The 14,784-nt window shown below is 40.7% G+C and overlaps 1 protein-coding gene and 1 long non-coding RNA gene across 2 annotated transcripts in view; one reads left to right on the forward strand and one right to left on the reverse strand.

Annotated features, from left to right (window-relative positions):
* The window catches only part of LOC121002852 (cytochrome P450 2C29-like), a 42,236-nt gene extending 38,019 nt beyond the window's left edge, over positions 1 to 4,217 (forward strand). Inside the window, exons 9-10 of the mRNA XM_040434462.1 lie at positions 2,286 to 2,427; positions 3,940 to 4,217. Coding sequence (XP_040290396.1) covers positions 2,286 to 2,427; positions 3,940 to 4,133 — 336 coding nt within the window. The 3' untranslated portion in view covers positions 4,134 to 4,217. The remainder of the gene's footprint in view (positions 1 to 2,285; positions 2,428 to 3,939) is intronic.
* Positions 1,047 to 9,962, reverse strand: LOC121002854. The gene is made up of 3 exons (XR_005779339.1): positions 9,952 to 9,962; positions 5,186 to 5,190; positions 1,047 to 1,937 (listed from the first exon to the last, which is right to left on the reverse strand). It is a non-coding gene; the product is annotated as an uncharacterized LOC121002854 (long non-coding RNA).
* Positions 9,963 to 14,784: the final 4,822 nt, after the last annotated feature.

Consider the following 14,784-nt stretch of genomic DNA (forward strand, 5'->3'; position numbering starts at 1 on the left):
CATGTACAAATAATTATAGGAACTCATGAAGAAACCTGACGTTTCATTCCTAACACACCTTTTCTAACTGTGAATGGTTGCAGATGCAGTTGCAGGTATGGAGCATCTGAATTAGTTTTTAGAAATCAGCCCAAAATACATGGTGATTAGGGTTTCTAATCAGGTGATTATAATCATTTGTGCATGTGATCTGTTTTGCTTCATTGGGTTTTTACAGCAACCAAAAGTGCCATTTGTTTAGGCACACAGTTGACTGCTGTGGAAATTTATCTCTATGATTATTGGCCATGACGAGACCTCTACAAATCACCTTAGATCCCCAGAAGTATAGGTGTTCTGGTAAAAGGGACTGAGGGGTATTTCCCTCAAAAGGCTCTAATGGAGCTGCCCATTGTCTTGGGACCAAATCCTATGGAAAAATGGAAGGAGAATAGGGGGAAGTCGAGTGGGCAAACCCTTGGAATAAGGTTCAGATGTCTGGCTTGGAACCCAGGGGATGATGGAAAAGGAGAGATAAATCTAAACCCTGAGTCCAAAAGATTGCTGCAGAAATGGCAGGCTACTAGAGAGTGAAAAATCACTAGGCATGGACTGATGTGATATCAGGCAGGGGCAGAGTGGCCATAGACCTTACAGGGAAATTTCCTGGTGGGCCAATGCCAAGGGCGCCACATAAGCCCTCCTGTCAGCTCTCAGTCGTAATTAATGCTTTTAGAATCAAGTACTCATGTACCCAGCCAGTGATGGCACATGCCCTCCTGAATTCTACTGCTGAGACCCACATCTCACCTTCTAAGCCCCTTGCTCTATATCTTAATCAGAGACAACTGGAGGTGAAGGAGGACAGAACATGGAAGCTATTGATGGCCACACAGAGGGACAGCTTTTGGGGAAGTATATTTTGTTGCACTCTGGTATTTGGTTCTGCTGGGATGGAATTTTGCACTAAGGTATTGCTAACCCCATCTACTTGTGTTGCTCTGCCTTCTGTCAATTTAGACCCACCTACAACATGGTACCACCTTTAGATTTTTTTTCCACGGCCACTTTATGTTCCCAGTCCGCCCTTGCTGTTAGGCACACCATGGGATTTTTACAACTGAGGATTCAACAACCATTAAACATACTGACTCTAAATGATGATGGATGACTGGCCTGTGAGAGAGAAGGTAATCTCTGAGCGGAACATGTCAGGGAACGTCAGCCAGGGGTGGAATAACGTTGGAGCACCACAATCGGCAGAGTTATTCTAAAGCAATCAGTATTGATGGAATGCTCTTTGACTTGCTCCTCTGGAGGATCTTAGGAAGGAGAGGGAGTTGGAGAAATATGTACAGAAGATGCAAACTGGTTTCAATAGAACCTCCGGCACTCCAGCTGAGGTGAAACTAAGACTCCCAGCATGCTCCATTCATTTCTATGGAGTTCTGAGAACAGCCAAGCATCTTGGGAGTTGTAGTTTTACCACAGCAGGAGTGCCGGAGGTTAGCCGTCACAGCACTAGGATGTCTACTATGCAAGCTTTGAGGATACTGCATTCTTGCCATGAAGCTGGGAAGTTGAATCCGTCTAGTCGGGTAGGTGAGAATACCTAATCCCAAAATGCTCACCCCATCTTCGTCCTTTTTATTTCTTCTCCCCCATGTGAACCAACAGCAGGGTCACCCATTCGGTGACTGGCATCCAGCTGTAGATCCCATGGCTGCTCTGTTCCACTTTGTTTTCTTGGGGTAAAAGGGTGGAAAGGTGTTGAAGCTGACATAGTTTGCCCAACAGAGAGACACAGTGATCCCTGATTCCCTCCTGAAAAGGAGATAAAAATAATAAACTAAAATAAAAAGGCAGTCCTGCATTAGCAGGGAGGTCTGCCTCCTGTTGACATCTCTCTGTCGGCAGGAGGAGGCAAAGCTGTCTGGAGGACCATTCCCATATATCTTCTGAAGGTGGGCATTAGGCACAATGTGAGAATGCCACCAAGCACTCTATACTGGTAGGCGCCTTCAGGCAACATTGGAGCAAAGTTAAACATTTTGGAAACATTTATAAGGAATTGATTGTTTGTGATTAAATATCTGAGAAGAGCCTGAGACGCACAACACCTCCTAAGAAGTAAACGTTCTACTTATACCTGTGCCCACATGCACAAAATCACAAAAACTCTGGGAGCCCATAAGCTGACCTGTACTTGAGCTCCATAAAGTTATATAACTCATGTAGTCATTAGCATACTGCAATCCTCATGACCAAGACACATTTATATAACGCATGTCATTTCTCTTTGTCAGGGGTCTACCTTGATCCCCTTCCTCACATCCGTTCTCAGAGACCCAACTCAGTGGGAGACTCCGGAAGAGTTCAATCCCGGGCATTTCTTGACCGAGGACGGACAGTTCCGCCCCAGGCCGGCGTTCCTGCCTTTCTCCGCAGGTAAGAACTGGAGATGCAAAGCAGAGGCAAAGAAAAGATGGAGAAGCATCTGGGATGTTTTATAGCAGAACGGACAAAGAGGCAGATAATCCTAGAGCAGGCGTAAACTTCAGACCGGCAGTCTAGACTTGCAACAGATTTATCACAGTGGCTCAGGCTGGATGAGGAATGAGGTGCAGGGCCTTTTGTCTAAGGGCTCTTTCACACTTGCGTTATTGTCTTCCGGCATAGAGTTCCGTCGTCGGGGCTCTATGTCAGAAGAATCCTGATCAGTTTTATCCCAATGCATTCTGAATGGAGAGAAATCCGTTCAGGATGCATCAGGATGTCTTCAGTTCAGGACCGGAACATTTTTTGGCCGGAGAAATTACCGCAGCATGCTGCGCTTTTTGCTCCGGTCAAAAATCCTGAACACTTACCACAAGGCCGGATCCAGAATTAATGCCCATTGAAAAGCATTAATCCGGATCAGGCCTTAAGCTAAACGTCGTTTCGGTGCATTACCGGATCCGACGTTTAGCTTTTTCTGAATGGTTACCATGGCTGCCAGGACGCTAAAGTCCTGTTTGCCATGGTAAAGTGTAGTGGGGAGCGGGGGAGCAGTATACTTACCGTCCATGCGGCTCCCGGGGCGCTTCAGAGTGACGTGAGGGCGCCCCACGCGCATGGATGACGTGATCGCATGGATCACTTCATCCATGTGCATGGGGCGCCCTGACGTCATTCTGGAGCGCCCCGGGAGCCGCACGGACGGTAAATATACTGCTCCCCACTACTACTATGGCAGCCAGGACTTTAATAGCGTCCTGGCTGCCATAGTAACACTGAACGCATTTTGAAGACGGATCCGTCTTCAAATGCTTTCAGTTCACTTGCGGTGTTACGGATCCGGCGGGCACCTCCGGCAAATGGAGTGCACGACGGATCCGGACAACGCAAGTGTAAAAGAGGCCTAACTTTATACTATTGTATTGGCTGGTAGGTTCTCATCTGCTGCATGAAACTCCTGGAGTCTGTTCCAGCAGAGGAGAATACAGCTGAAGTTACTGTATCTGGCATAGCTAGACACCGCCAAATCCTCACCTACTGCATGCAGCGGTATCTGGCAGAGTTCCGGCATTTAGGATGGAAGCCTCCCAGATCCTGGGAATAGGGATCAAGCTGGATCTGGCTAGGTCAGAAGGGTGGTAACCAGTTGGGGGTGTGTACCTGCACAGTCTCACTCTATCCAATCAGTGTTGCCATTTTCAGACTGTGCAGGGACACCCCTCTGTTCCCTTACTGCAGACTGCTAGCAATTCAGTCATAAATTCTAGTAGAAATAATAAAGGAATGGCACAACATGGAGTCATAAGAATAGATGCTTCAGAATTGTTATTACATGGGGAATGCATGGAGCTATTAAAACACACGTCAGGAGAGGGGCTATTTAAATTCACTGAAAACAAGCAGAGGTCTTAAAACGTTGAAAAGGTGTCCTGCTTATTACACACAGTTGTGTTCTCCCTCTAGGGAAGCGCGGGTGTCCTGGACAGTGGCTGGCCCGCATGCAACTCTTCATCGTCTTTGCTGCTATGGTCCAGAATTTCACCTTCAAAAATCCCCCAGGGGAACCACTACGGGACTGGAAATATCTAAATCAACGCAAGTATTACTACATGAGAGAATCCGAGATATGCGCTGAGTATCGTCATGCGCGCATCTGATAGCCCGCTGTTCAGCCGCAGACCGTGGAAGAGAATGAGAAATAAAATCCAGAAAATATGACAAAGACGCTAGAAAAAAAAACTTGAAAAAATTTTCAAGTATTAACGTAAAGTGATGGCGACTCCTCAGCCGTCATGTGTCAGAATATCTCAGGAGCTTATGCCTTCTAGGGTGAATCCAGCGTGGATGAGGTTCGGGATCTGCTGCGGCTCTCCTTCATCTTCCTGTAATGATAAGATGATGATGTGCACTATTGTGTCTCGTGGTATTGCTGCATCTTCTAATGATATAAATCCTCCTTTGCTCACTTTATATTGTACTTTGTGGTGGATTTCTGGTACGGATTCTGAGGGTTATGTTCCCACCGCCTGTAACAAGCTCTGCCTCTAATGCCACCAGATGCAAGGCAGCTAGCCTTTAAGTCAATATTCAACCCATTAAATAAGCCTTGAGACATGACTTGGATATTAAATAAGCCAGCATCTCATCTGCAGACGGCTGTTTCGGGGTGATTGCCCCTCATCAGTGCGGAGCAGAGAATACTAGATTAACTGGGTGAGAGGCCAAGTCAGGATTTGGGGGGTACTATCTCTCCTTGGGGGCGTGAGGAGACTTATAGGCCATACAGGCTCCTCTGGAATTCTGGGAAAAAAGGGATGCAAATGAGGTCTTATCAAGCTCCGCCTCTAATGCCACCAGATGTCCAGAGGAGCATGTGAATATATGTGAATTTATGGGTGTAATCAAAACCTTTAAGATGTTAATTATGTTCAATAAAACAAGTTAGTTCACCCTATTCCTCAACATTTTCTAGATCTCTGATGTAAAAAATCTATATTTACATCCATAGGTTGAATTCACATCCTACTAAGGCCTCGTTCACATTTCCATGCCTGTTTCTCATCCGTGAAAAAAAAATCAGTCCGTGTTACATCCATGAAGCATCCGTGTGTCCGTTTTTTACCCTCCATCTGTCATCTATATTCTACAGACGCTGGTCAGCCGAAAATTCATTTCAAGAGTACCTCCTATCAGCGGTCAGTTAAAAAACGGATGCTGCCCGTGTTGGGTTTGTGATTTTCACAGACCCATAGACTTCAATGGGCACGTTCAGTCTGCATCACAGACCAAAGTAGTGCATGTCTCCGCGTTTTTCCACTGACCCACCTGTGTGTGAATGGACACATTAAAATAAATGGGTACGTGTGCTGTCTGTGAAAACGGAGATGTGATCGAGGCCTAAGTAACAAGCAGAGCAGCTGTGTGAGCAGGACCAGGTCAGGCCGATTTTCAGCAAGAAGATATATTTTATATATTTTTATCTTTGTTTTTCCTTTCGGCTGCCTCTGTCACGCCATACAAAGAACTCATAGGGTCCCATAGTAAAACTTAGCATGGGTCTCCCCCAGCGAGATTTGTGACTATTAAGTGGTGGAAATTTTAACAAAAGTTGGAAAAAGTGGAGTGGTGCATAGTAAATATGGAGCTTGTTTTAAACACCATATTTCTCAATGTATTTACCCCAGGCAATTGGCATGAATACACTGACAAATCTCCATCATACATCTCTATGTCTCCTGCTTCCCTATGATAAAACTGTGAGCCTGCAGCCACCACTAGGGAGAGCACAGTGCAGAAGAATTTATACTGCTACCATAGAAATCAACAGAAACTGTAAAATCTCCTTGCACTGCTCTCCCACTAGTGGTGGCTGATGGAAATGACATGGATGGATGTCGGTAACAGAAGAAGGCGTTTAGCTCCGGGACCAACTGCAGTTGCACACAATGAAATCTGTAAACGAAAATGAAAGAATTTCTTTTTTTTTTTTGTCATTTCGATTTCCCCCCAAAAAAGCGATCAACAAGTTGTATGTATCCCAAATTATAGAAACATCAACTGTAACGCATGCCACACCACAAAAAAAGGCATCATACAGCGATGTCGAAAAAACTAAACAGAAAACTATATGATAACTCAATATATGATGTAAATAACTAGAAGCAAAAATGCCCCCAATCGATCCATCAAGGACAGCCAATACAATACCATCCGTTTAAAGGGGTTTTCCGAGATTCTGATCCTTAGAATCGGTCATCAATATCAGATCGGCAGGGTCCAACACCTGTTTCAGGAGGCTGCGGCACTCACCAGGTCTCCTCCTAGCTTACCAAACACAGCACCGTCCAATGGATAGCAGCCATGCTTGGCATTACAGCTACAGTGGTATTCACTCACCTACACCATGTGAGCGATGAAGGTGACATCATTGCTCTCTTCAAAAGCTGATGCAAGCTCTGCGTGCTTGGACTGATATTGACCTTGGAAAAGTGGCTTGAGTGGCCAAAAGCCGCAAAACCCCTTTGAGTCAAAATCTGCGCCTTAAATACGCCAAAAAGTAGCATATATTTCTTAATAAATGACCCCCTGTATGTTTATCCTAGAAATTGCAAATTTACTGTTCAGTTCATCCTTAAAGGCTATGTACATCTTTGGAGTCGATTTTTTGTTTATGATTGCATTTTACTCATTTTTAGCTAGCAATCATATTTTCAATTGGCCTTTATTAAAAATATTGAGCTGTTCTGTCACAAAGGTTTAACTGCTTTTCTAGCTGAGTGACTGGTACTCCATATTTTTAATAAAGACCAATTGAAAAAAATATATTTTTAGCTTAAAATGAGTACAATGCAATAATATAACATTTACACATTGAACTGTAGTTTCCATTGTTCGGACCATTTATCCAGAGAAGCTCAATCTTTTTCCATGTTACAAACCCCTCCAGGAATATCAACCCTATTACACACTGCAAACCTTACCTATCGATCCTACTCCTATGTCACCTACTAAAATATTCAAAAGAACAGGACCCAGGACGGATCCTTGAGGTCACCACAGTGAGCTTTACATATGTAGTAGTAAAAATAATAGAAACCTCCTCAAAAAAAGATAATTGACCACCTAAAAACCAATAACTTATTGAACCCAAAACAGCATGGCTTTACTGAGGGACTAATCCTGTTCTTGACTCTGTCACAAAAGTGTTGGATGAAGAAGGTGCTGTGGATATTGCCCACCTGGATTTTAGCAAAGCCTTTGATACAGTGCCACATAATGAGCTTATAAATATTGAAGATTGGACTTAATTCCTGGACAGATCAGTGGATCCGCAGTCGGCTGTTGGCTAGATATATTTGTGTTGTCATTAATGGGTCGCATTCTGAGGAGAGTCAAGTCACAAGATCTGACCCCAAGTGTTGGTAGTACAGGGTTTCTCAATCCACGTGGGACTACTTAGTTTTTTAAGTATACTTCAAGTGTCTGGACCTCCAACCACGATTGCACCTGATTCTTATAGACCCTGATGAGGTTCTTGAACACTGAAGTAATACTCAAAAGATTAGAATGTGCAGGCAAGTCCTTCTCTGAAAACACCTCTTTTGGATTGCCTAGCCACTTGTCAGAACTAATATCTCCTGACAAGAAGCCTGCCATCACTAGTATAATGTCACGTATGAATGGTTAACTCTATATCACTTATTGGTTTTGCGCCTATCAAGAGGATATTTTAACTTATGTATATATATATATAGCGCTTGAAGTATCTTACATGAAAACAAAAAAGCTTTATTAGTAAATCCTTTTAAAACAATAGATAGTAACTAACTTACAATGATAAGTATAAAATACAATGGGGGGAGCAATGAGTCATCAGGTTGAAAAAGTATAATCCACGGTATAATTGCTACAACCTGGTGATATGACCCTAAGCCCCCCTATTTTCTAGTGTTACAATCTATACCTGATACTGGTATTTTGAGATCATGTGCTACGTACCCCTATACAGGTTATGGATGCTGCCAAAGTGGGTTTACTAACCAGTAATTGTAGTACTATCGCACATGAGAATAACAGTTACGCTGAAGGAACATCTTTTTCCACTATCACCCTTTTGGTTATCAGGCCACTAAATCCATTATGATGTCTCCCGATAATGGCAAGTTATGGCCACATTATACTCACTGTTACAGTTACTCATTACCATCCCCGGGACCCAGCGCCGTATCGAGTGACAGGAGGAGAGGTGCTATTCATGCCCCCTCGTCCGATTGGATGGACTGTCATGTAGCTCCACCCATGGGGAGGCGTGGCCCTTTTTATTTAACTAGTGGCAAGCGGAGGCCGCGCTACGGCCGTCTTAGTGCCGGAGGCTACGCATCGCTGCACGCTCATTATCAGTAGCGTGCAGCACCTCTGTATGTTTGTTTGTCCTGTTCCCGCGTTACAGACTCCTGATTGTCGGGAGGTAATAATTCAATTAAGAATTATTAATTATGGTCATAAAATAATTAACCATGAAAAAATAAAATTTATTAAATTTGTCATAAATTCTTAAAATCATGACCTGGTGAATCGTGGACAACCTAATCGATACAATTCACATCTGAGTCCGACTATTTCCTCAGATAATAAGTTCTTTTGACGTGAGATGACGATAATGATAAACATGTAGTTCTGCATTATACAATAATACACAGGTATTATAAAAATATGCAGATTTATTGGTTACAAGGTTATAAATATAAATAAGTAAATAAACACAATGATTCATGCAAATATATTCAGCGTTGATATAAAGCATTACAAGCTTAACAATACATGTGAGTGGAAATAACTTGTCACATTATAACAAAGCTATTACTAGGTCAGGATATCAAAATATCTAAATAAATATAAGTTATATACATCACTTCTGTTCAGAGGAAACCTCATGATATCAGGACGGGCATGTCTAATCCTAGACATCAATATAGAATGCTAAATACATTCCACCACCTTCTAACCAACTACACATCACATGACTTCAAGATGGGCAAATCCATCCAAGGATACAACTTAGAAGAGATAACTATATCCTTCCGCCCCATCCTGGACTATTTTCACACATATGACTTTGGTAAGACTATTGAGACAAATAACAGGGATCTAGGATCTTTGCTAGACCATATCTTAAATGGTAAGGACTTAAAACAAGTCTTTCCTGTGGGAATCCATCAAGAATATTACTATCAATATATATAGGCAATTATTAAATGCTCTGATAAATTATGAGTCTTGATTCTTCTGCAGGTAAAATGAAGCCTCACAATATCCTAAGACTACATCTCAATATAAAGATAATTAATTAATTAATTTATTTGCTAATCTAGATGGTAAAATTTCTCCCACATTATCCAATTGGTCTTAATAAAATGAAATATCATTCTTTGTGTCTCTTACCAAGTCCTAGTAGGAATCTCACTTCTGCTACCAGGAAAGCTGGGTGGTCCATTATAGCGCATCTCACCATGGCTTTCATCTTGATAGACCCAGATTAGAGTTTTCCAATCACATCGGATGGGTGTGCTCATATGGTAATAATCCTATGAGATCATATTTACCCAGAATGCAATATTGTTGTGAATGGTGTCATGAAATCCACCTGTCTCTAGATGGCACTGTTATGTAACATATTAACATCAGAAATATGCTACACATTAAACCTTTGACCTTTGCAACCTATATAAATGAGGGGGGATACTTCTTTGACACCCTGAAACTATTTTCCCAGACTTAGTGGGACCATCATGAGTTTCCCACACTCTTGAATATTCTAACTGTTCAAACGACTGATTCATTATGGTTAGAATAACATTAGCTCCTCTGAGTAAATCCCATTAGCAGAAAACCAACGTAAATGCTTTCCATATATCCTAAGAATACATTTTCTTTTAGTGGGATATACATGACATCCAGTATATATACAGTACAGACCAAAAGTTTGGACACACCTTCTCATTCAAAGAGTTTTCTTTATTTTCATGACTATGAAGGCATCAAAACTATGAATGAACACATGTGGAATTATATACATAACAAACAAGTGTGAAACAACTGAAAATATGTCATATTCTAGGTTCTTCAAAGTAGCCACCTTTTGCTTTGATTGCTGCTTTGCACACTCTTGGCATTCTCTTGATGAGCTTCAAGAGGTAGTCCCCTGAAATAGTCTTCTAACAGTCTTGAAGGAGTTCCCAGAGATGCTTAGCACTTGTTGGCCCTTTTGCCTTCACTCTGCGGTCCAGCTCACCCCAAACCATCTCGATTGGGTTCAGGTCCGGTGACTGTGGAGGCCAGGTCATCTGGCGCAGCACCCCATCACTCTCCTTCATGGTCAAATAGCCCTTACTTTCAAAGTTTTCCCAATTTTTCGGCTGACTGACTGACCTTCATTTCTTAAACTAAGGATGGCCACTCGTTTTTCTTTACTTAGCTGCTTTTTTCTTGCCATAATACAAATTCTAACAGTCTATTCAGTAGGACTATCAGCTGTGTATCCACCTGACTTCTCCTCAACGCAACTGATGGTCCCAACCCCATTTATAAGGCAAGAAATCCCACTTATTAAACCTGACAGGGCACACCTGTGAAGTGAAAACCATTTCAGGGGACTACCTCTTGAAGCTCATCAAGAGAATGCCAAGAGTGTGCAAAGCAGTAATCAAAGCAAAAGGTGGCTACTTTGAAGAACCTAGAATATGACATATTTTCAGTTGTTTCACACTTGTTTGTTATGTATATAATTCCACATGTGTTAATTCATAGTTTTGATGCCTTCAGTGTGAATCTACAATTTTCATAGTCATGAAAATAAAGAAAACTCTTTGAATGAGAAGGTGTGTCCAAACTTTTGGTCTGTACTGTATATATATATATATATATATATATATATATACATCAATACCTTGTTATAACATGTGCCAATATAGAATATTATATATAGGATTTATCAATTAGTTTCTGCTAAAACTAATATGTATACAAACGTTATACTTTCGATTATATGAATAAACATACACACCAGATGTCTCTCGTGGAACAGTGCTACCTCCCTCATAGCCCTGTAATGAGGTAAGATCACTCCCTTCAGATAAACCTACTGTATATCTGTGGCAATAACTTTTAATGAACAATGCTCTCTGTAGTTAATATGAACCTTATACATACTGAACTTTCATGAACCTCTTTCGGCCATCTTTGAATAAATAAGAATATGGCCTTTTATAGATACATATATGTATATAATCAAATCCACTATAACTAGGATATATGGATAAATGTCTTGTCTTTAAAAATAAATCTGTAAGGAAGCAAGTACTCCCTCGAACTAGTATAATTATAGAGAAAAATATAAGAATACACTTTAAGAACGTGTGGCCTTTCTATAAGTTCACACAAAATGGTGGACATATCGTAGAATGGCAGATGTCACACTATTTAACATAGCAATTTATGTTTGATTCATTTCGGGCCAATAATTATCCCGACAAATGAAAGGGTGGCATGTCCAGTTTTAGAAACGCGTCGAGTAGGGACGCTAAATAGGGAAACAGCACATGTAGCCAATCTTTAGGTAGCAGTTAGGGGTATTTTTTATATAGTCAGCAACTTTAATCTCCCTAGACCAGAGGCCTACCCCAGTGGGCTGTAGGTCAAGCTCAGGGGGTTGATAGGCTATTATATAAGGGAGAGAATACAGACACAATATAGCAACTATACACCCCTACCCTACCAAGGGCTTAGGGTCATATCACCAGGTTGTAGCAATTATACCGTGGATACGGTTTTTCAACCTGATGACTCATTCCTCCCCCCCATTGTATTTTATACTTCTCATTGTAAGTTAGTCACTATCTATTGTTTTAAAAGGATTTGCTAATAAAGCTTTTTTGTTTTAATGTAAGATACTTCAAGCGCTATATATATATACATAAGTTAAAACAGAACTACAATTTACTTTGAACTACGATTCCTACTCCATTAGATTCCTCAATACAAAAATTTTTAAGGATGACATGGGCAACATCAATACTGACCTCTATACAAAACAGACTGACCGCAATGGCCTCCTACACTATTCTAGTTGCCATCTGTCTGCAACAAACAATTCCCTTCCACGATCCCAGTTTCACCTCGTCAAATGCATTGTTTCTGACCCATACACCCGACAAATCCAAACTATGGCTTCTAAATTCACAGAAAGAGGTTACCCCCAACAAATTACTTGAAAAAGAAATGTCTTACATACCTATCCCTGCAAAACCAACCAAAGAAACCCCTGAACGGGTTCCTTTCATTCATACTTATCATCCCCCCATGCCTAAAATTCAGAACATAATCCAAAATCATTGGCCCCTTCTAAAAAATGCATACCCCATGATACAATCCTTCCAAACCCCACCTCTAAAGTGTCTGAAAAGACCTACCAACCTCAAAGACAAACTCATTAAAGCTGACATAGGGAGCAAAAAACTCCAACCAAGACAAACTTTCCTTAAGACTCAACGCCCTTGCTTATACTGCAGTTGCTGTTCCAATATAATCAAGGGTGACCATATTACACAGCCACATACAGGCGGATCATTTCCAATTAAAGATTTCTTTACATGTGACTCAACTTTTGTCATTTATCTCATCAAATGCCCTTGCGGACTCCTTTCCGTGTTGTGAAACAACGCAATCTGTACGGGATCGTATTACAAGCCACAAGTCCACTATCAGATGCAAGAAGAACTAGTTACCAATTCCTGATCATTTCAACAAAGCCCCCTCACAGCATTGCCCAACTCAAGTTCCAGATCATTGAAAAAGTGCAACGCCCACGACACAGTGGGAACCACGTACACCTACTGAAAGAACGCAAAACATACTGGATCTACACACTACAGAGCCTACATACCTCAATCGGGACTTTAATCCATACATTTAATACTTAACAGCACATTAGTAGTCTACCTGTCTTGTTCTCTGTAACTAATGTTTTACATTTTACTTTCCAGACCCATTGATCCTTCAATGGACTCCTGATTTAGTATGGACCCCAGACCGGCCTTTCTTCTTTTTCCTTTCTCCCACACATCGCACACACTATACAACACACACTTCACCTTCTTCACCTCACATTGGTCTCATCACTATTTCCCATCACAATTTCCTATTTTTCTCCTTATTTTTTTGTTCCTTCTTTTCTTCCTTTTTTCTTTTTCTTTTCCTTCTCTTTATTTTTCATTTTTTTACTCAAGTTTTATTCTTTATCAATTAATTTTCATTTTTTTTTATTTCATTTTATTTTGTTTTTTATTTTGTATTTTTATACTTTGTACTTTTTTTTATTATTATTTTTATTTCATATTCATATCACAAATTCCATTCTGGGACTTTTGGCAACATTACCGCCATTTACAAAATTACATGACATTACTTCATATTGTTACATCAAATAAAAACATCAAGAGAGATCATGACACTTATAAAGATGTCAAAAGCTCCCATGAGAAAAAAAAACACTTTTCTCCCTTTTCCCTGCCCAAAAACCCCACCCACACCGCCCTATATATTCCTCTGTCTCAAGGGCCACGAACCAAAGCTTCCCCCCCACCATTATACAACTCTACATTGTCCTAATAGCCCACCATCAACCAAAACAGTTTAACCAGACCAATCAGAAGTCTATTTTCTAATTACGGCCAATATGCCCAAGTTTGTACCCATTACACTTTTTGCTGGGGGCACTGGCTTGCGATTTTTTCAAAACTTTTAACTTTGGACACTAGATTTTTCCACTACTTGATATCCGGTTGGAGATCTGAGCCCCATTTTCTCACTATAACCACTCTAGCTAATATCAGCCAGAAGATGTTCACCTTTCCCCTCATCTCAGCGAATTGAGAAATAGAGCCCAAAATGGCCCTGGGAACATCCCAAGGTGGTCTAGTAGAGGATCTGCTGACTAACTCCTCGAAGACCCTACTCCAAAAACTCTGTATTCGTGGACAGGACCATATCATATGGAGAAAATCCGCCTGCTCTGTTTTACATTTCCAGCAGCTATACTTAGGATTTGTATACATTCTAGACAAAGCCGCTGGGGTATAATACAGGCGATAGAGGATATTAAACTTAATTAGCCTATGGTTTTTGGAAAGAGAGGATTTTTTTTATGTTCTTATATATACTTTTCCAGTTTATTACATTATAATCCCTATGTCTTGACCCCATTTGATTTCTCTATTAAACTTGGTTACATTGCTTAAACCTTTTATAATTTTTTTTTATAAATCTGTGAAATAGAAACCTTATTATTTCTATATTTATAACAAAAATCTGTGAATTAGCGTGCCTTAACTATAAAGTAACTTTGATTCTGAGTGTGTGAAAAATCATGTTTAAGTTGTGCATATGTAAAGTTGACTAATAACCCATGATTATTTGAAACGATCAGTTACTCCATTCTTCTTATTTCTCCATTATTAACAATTTGTGACACTTTTCTTATATCTAAATTTTCCCAATATCGTTGATCCTCTATACTAATAAACTCCCTAAGGTTAACATTGTGCCAAAGCGGTGTAAAATCTAAAGTGTATGTGATCCCTAATATTAATTTAACTTTTTCCCAAACCCTGTGTATTCCATTACTGATTATACATTCTTTCCCCCATGTGCCCATGTAGCCTGATTCCAACACGCAAAAAAATATCGTGTTGAGAACCAGGATATTCTTTTGTGAACAAATGTGATAAATTACCCATATCATTCTTAAACCAC

This window comes from Bufo bufo, chromosome 5 (genome assembly GCF_905171765.1).
Source record: "Bufo bufo chromosome 5, aBufBuf1.1, whole genome shotgun sequence".
Classification (NCBI taxonomy): Eukaryota; Metazoa; Chordata; class Amphibia; order Anura; family Bufonidae; genus Bufo; species Bufo bufo.